This window comes from Atta cephalotes (assembly GCF_000143395.1).
Source record: "Atta cephalotes unplaced genomic scaffold scaffold00022, whole genome shotgun sequence".
In the NCBI taxonomy this organism is placed as follows: Eukaryota; Metazoa; Arthropoda; class Insecta; order Hymenoptera; family Formicidae; genus Atta; species Atta cephalotes.
In genome coordinates, this window is record NW_012130086.1 from 1,805,693 (window position 1) to 1,811,808 (window position 6,116).

At 36.1% G+C, this 6,116-nt stretch overlaps 1 protein-coding gene across 1 annotated transcript in view; it reads right to left on the bottom strand.

Annotated features, from left to right (window-relative positions):
* Positions 1–1,182: 1,182 nt before the first annotated feature.
* The window catches only part of LOC105619693 (acid sphingomyelinase-like phosphodiesterase 3b), a 24,463-nt gene continuing 19,529 nt past the window's right edge, over positions 1,183–6,116 (bottom strand). Inside the window, exon 9 of the mRNA XM_012201213.1 lies at positions 1,183–1,252. Within this exon, the coding sequence (XP_012056603.1) occupies positions 1,183–1,252 (70 nt within the window). The remainder of the gene's footprint in view (positions 1,253–6,116) is intronic.

The window sequence follows — 6,116 nt, forward strand, 5'->3', positions numbered from 1 at the left end:
AACACAGCCTCTCAATGTGTCGAGATAAACCTATTTAACATAAACAGTCAAGATTATCATAAGTACCAAACTTAGTTAACATAAGTAAACAAAGGATTAACATAATTCACATATAAATAAGACGATTTGAATACTAAAGCTACTTCAAAATATTGACTTTCAAAATATAAAATTCTTGTGAATATACTGAATGCACATAAAACGTATTAAAAATATCTTAGGATCTATACTTCCTCAATGAAGATGTTATGATTTGTAATTTTCAAACAATTAATGATTGGAAATGGGAAAATTGGTGATTTACAAAAAAAAAAACAATTCTGTAATATTATATATTCTTCAGATTAATCTCAAACGTCATTTTATACCTTTCTATTTCTATTCTTGATCGTTTCTATCAATGTAGATTAATTTTAATCTCAGTTCAACTCTTCATCTTTTTCTATTTCTTATAATTAGAAACAGATAAAGGATTAGTCGAAGATTAAAATTCATCAAGATTAAAATTAAATTACATTGGTAGACATTAGTGGGACTTCTATTTGAAATTTATTTTGTTAGAGGAATACATGGATTTATCTTATTCGAAAAAGAAATATAGCACACAGTATGTGCTTGTCTGCGCGATTAAATCGACTTTGGGCACGACAATTTAGGTTTAAAAGCTGCGAACCGGCTTTTACGTTACACAGAACAACGTTGTCGCCATGTTCCTGTTTTGCGTAGCTTTGATAGCTTCGTGCCTCCGCTGACAAGGTTCAATGACGTTCGCCAGCCGAATGACTGCTCGTACACTCCAGCCGCGCATCAGCTGGAAATACCGTTGTGTGTAGGCAACGCACATCACAGAGACTCTCGACGAGTGGGCTGGAAATACCCGTTTTTGTTCCGGCATAACACGCATACGAGATTGCACGTGTTGCGTAGAGTTCGATGCAACGTTTACCATGACATTTGAACGTTGAGCTACCTCGCGTCCTCCCCCCCTCCCCCGCCTCTGATCCTCGTTATGTCCCACGTCGATTGGTTATTGTTGCCATTTTAATATGCACAGCAAAACCTCTATTGTGGGCATTAATTACCGCGGAAATCTTTTGCTTTTGTTCAATAATTAATGATTGGACGAGAGAATGAATGGAGCGCTAATCCAATATTTAACGCCGGATACTCTCCCGTGCCCGATTAATCTCGCGGCTTCGTCGACATCGCCGGCCTGAATATCCATGAATCAATCACGATCACACGTGTATATCTGCAAGTGATAAAGAATTCCGTGATTCAATCCAGCAATTTCGGACCAACCGCGAAATTATAGTTTTTTCATGAGGCGGATATATTTTGAAATTTATAGGCACACGATAAATCTGGGCCATAATCTCGACGATATCGGTGTGCACGTGCTCGCGGCCGTTTTGCTCTCTCGTAGAACGTATCTCTAATAAAAATCGCTCTTCCGTCCCTTCTTTCTCTCTTCTTCTTCCTCTCATTCCTTCCCACCGTCGTATTTATTTATCCGACCGAGCGCGGATGATAACGACGTCGGCATTTCATTCATTGTTAGCGACGCTGGAACGCCATGGTGCTATGAAAACTACGTTATTTGTATGCCGCGAGCGGCCGTCTTAACTACGACAATACTTTTCCACCGCCGGTGCGGCGGGACGTAACTCCCTCTGCGCTCCCAAAGGGAGCAGCGGGACGGAAGAAATATGGAAATGGCCGGGAATCAAGGATGGGTCACGGACTCCCCAGCCTCCGAATTAGAAGAATTAAGTAAAGAGTCAAACTCTCTTATAAAAGGATTTTGCTGTCGAATGGAATCGAGAGAGCGAACGACTCGCGTGATTTAAATTATGATGCTTCGCGATTAAGGATATATATTTATGATAATTATTGATATTAAGATAACTTTGATGTATCAACATCAAATTGTTTATGACGTAGCGGATATTGATATTGGTTATTAATTTTTAACGATTTAATAAAGTTTATCTTAAAAAATTATATTTTATGTTAAAGAGAAATTTATCTAAAATAGTATCGCGATATATATGTATAGTGCACATCATGATGTATTTCTAATAATATTATATTCAGGGTTAATATAATATATTGGAAAAGAATATAATTTTTTTCTTTTGTGATAAACAAATAAATAAATAATATAGATTCTATAATTTAAATAGATAATTATTTTGAATGTTCACGTAACCAGACATTTAGAATTATGTTAAAACTTTTTCATGCAAAACTTAGTTGTTAAAAAAAATAATTTTGGAAATAGAAAAATTACGGCGTTCCAAATAAAGTAACATCTATAATTGTAAACCTAATTGTAAAAACTAACAAACCTCCTGCCTGTCTGGTTGCCCTCTTTAAAAAAAAAAGATAATAGAAAGGCCTCAGAGTTATTATGAAAGACCAGCATATCGCTGAAACAGGTAAAATCTCGCACAAACGTGCCGGATTCACAGGTTCACTAAATTATTTTGCAGATACCTGTACTATTTTTTTTAACACTTATCTTCAAAGTCAAAAACTTTAAAAGAATTTTTTTCTCTTCTGTATAGAAAAAAAAGATTACAAAGAGACTCACTTTTTTTTCATTCTTCTTCGAAGTTTAATAAAAAAAAGTTCAGTAAACAATTTAGCAAAAAAAGACATTCTGTGAATATCAATAAAATCGCCAACTACAATATAGATAAATGTTTTATAAATTTTTTTCAGATTTTTTAAATACTTTCAAGGAAAATAATGTCCGAACAGACTATATGTTCACTGAAAAGGTACCGGAAAAAACATACTCGAAGAATTAATGGCATATCGTCATATTGTGACGCTTCTAAAGATTATACCTACATAAGTATATATATATATATATATATAATATTCTATTAAAAATAAAAGTAATTTTGATATTTTTATATATAATTTGCTCGTAGCAATTTGTATTATTTCAAAATATTACATTAAATAAATTACAATTTTTAATTATTAAATTAAAATGACACATTTTTTATCTATGCATTAGTAACTGTCAAGATAAATTCAATAAGACCATGTAAAATTAAGAAAATATTTTTTTGGACACCGTGTATATTCAACATCGATAACGCCGATATATCGACGGTATCGTTGCAGCTCCAGATGCGCTCGGTAATTTCCTCGTGTACGGCTCGTGTACGGAAAGTGGGCGAAAGATTTATGTCAATACAAACACACATTATAACTGTGTTTGCCAGCTTCGAGGCGTCTCGTAGTACACAGCCGCATGCGTATGTAAAACCCACAGCGGGCACACCGTATCACGTACGTGACGCGACGTATATGGTATACGTGCAATGCGCACACGCAAATCGCCATATACGAAGTATTACGAACATGTACGTAGAGAGCGATGAGATTCTCCGATGTTCACGATACCGCGATTCTCCGCAACGATGAGCGATGAATTCAATACATCCGAGAATATACGCGACTTACTCTTTCCACTTGTACATATCTGCATGATACGTATACAAGATATACAAAGTTACACGGATAATATCCGTACGAGTGCGTAACACATGCTGGCGAGGATGAACGCGTGCTGTACGTTTGTTAACTTAAGTAATTAATGAGGCACGCACATAGATTTGCGCATAGTTCAAGTGTACTTACAGCGAGAGGTATAATCAGTGAAGCCGAAAGGATTAACGTCGGCTAGCTAGAATATCTTGAATATCTTCACCTGTTCCTATAACATCCCTTCTCTCCACGCTAAGGGAACGATTTGTCGTTGGGAAAACCGAGCTCTCATTACGCCAACAAAATTCTCACATTTTCTGCTAAATGTTCCCTTCGTGTTAATGAACGACTTATCTTCATATTTGCTGTCACCACGTGCACGAGTCCCGGAGCTCGTTTAGAGAGAAGTTGGGTTAGCCTGCTAACTGTAGCGGCCGCGGAATTAATTGAGACCTCTCCCCCGCTATATCTCGTTATACGAGTAAATTCTGAATTCTGGTAACTGCTCATCGGAGTCTGAAAACGAGCCGGGACGAGAGTCGTGGCAGTCTGCGTTCAGCTGTATCTATGAGAAATAATATCTGGGAGCGTAATTGCTTTTTAAAAGCTCGCGCTCGTTCCGCGGATTCTGTCCTCGTAATTGTTAATGACTTTTTTAATGACGAAGAATGCTGTTTTCAAATCGACCCGTAAAATCTCTCGCCATTTGCAGTAATAATCTTTTAACGCGATCATATTCGCAATGTGGAAATATCCATGATTTCAAAGGGGAACTAATCCGAGCCTAACACATTTATTGATGCGCAGAAAAATTTTATGTTCCCTTTTTTTTTCTATGCTTTGTACTGCGAAAAGTCTTCAGCCGGAGAATATTTTCCACATTTGTTGATTCTATATATTTTATTTTTGTTATTCCACTGAATGTTATGAAAAATAAAATGACGTTTGGGTCACTAAATGGAAAGAATTCAGAAATATCTATTGCGTTTAGTGACTTTTTGCATCAGAAACGCAAACAAATTTCTAATAGGATTGTGGTGATCTTATTTTATTTCAATACAGCAAGTTAAAAAACATACTGTTTTTAGGTGTTACGATGAGGAAATGCGGTCAAGATAAACTTATGATATAAATGAGAAAACTGAGAAATTTCTTGAGGTAACGAGGAAAATTGGAATAGTGATGAATGTAGGATAAATAAGAGAATGCTCTTTACAAATCCATGAGTCCTTTATTAAGAAATACTGCATCGTTCCGACAATCGCGAAATGGTAGTACGAATATAATCTTTAAGCTATGAGAGCTTCGACGCAGCCTCCTTCTCGAGTCGTCGACTTTGCTCGGAGCGTTTTCCAGGGCGGTGTTCCGGAGTTTTGACATTGGATTACGAAGCGGCGTAAAAGTCCCCCGTGTAAAACTTTAATTACATTTGAATATAAGCACGCCGCGGGGACGCCGGTACTTATCTGAGAATGCGGCTAAGGGGACTTCTCTCTTGACTCTTTCGATCCGTTTTTACGTAATTCCCGCGGGGTGGTTCGCGTCTTAAGCGGTGATAAGGCCAGTTGTTGCAGCCTTCCGTACCGTTCGCGATCACGAAACGTTTGGATTGCCGCGCTGGGCGGGACGCTATGTCGATCGGTGGTTTACGCTCGAGAGCTCACGAAACTTGCAGACAAAGACGAAAAGAATGGTTTCGACGCGATTCCTATTTTCTTTTCCTTCTTCTTTTTTCTTTCTTTTTTTTTCTTTTTTTGCAATGGCAGCCGCAGCCGCGCCGAAGAAACGCGGCAAGTTACTTCCACGTAAATAACTTGCAACTTAAGACTGTAAATATTTGGATAATTGTTCAGGTATTGTAAGGAAGACTGCATCTCGGATGACATATTGCTCATAATTCTGGATGTTCACATCTTTTCGTTTCTGTGCAAACTTTTATTACATGTTCTATATAAAATTGTTTAAGAATGTTACGATATTAATACCATTAAGGAAAATATTCAATACTAATAATTTGTAAACCTGAATCGTAAAAGCAATAAGAAAAAGTAAGAAAAATCTTAATAATTAAATTAACAATTTGTTTACCAAGAAATTGGAAATTAATCTTTCTCAAGATAACTTTCTTGAGATTTATATCTAGTGATTTATATCCTGTTGGCGACTGATTTATAAAGAAGAATTATTAGCAAATTATTTGCCGAGTTAGCCAAGTAATCCAATCTTCCCCTCATTATTTGGATATTTCGGATAAATACGAATATGAGGATTCTGATTCAGAGTATCTGGATACTTGAAAAAAAAGCGTCTGATTTTATATTATCTATTAAAATAATCATTTATTAAAAATTTATCAATCGAATTTTTTTGCTCTAAACCTCTTGATTAATTTTAATAATAGATTCTTGTACAAATTTCGAATTTATATTACTCGAAGAGAGCGAGAGAGAGAGAGAGAGAAAGAGAGAGAGAGAGAGAGAGAGAGAGAGAGGAGGGAGGGAAGTAGTAGTTACGTTACGTTACTTACTAACTAATAATTATTATTAAGTATTACTTACGTATATAGTATACTAACTAACTTACTAACTAACTACGTACCTACTTACTAC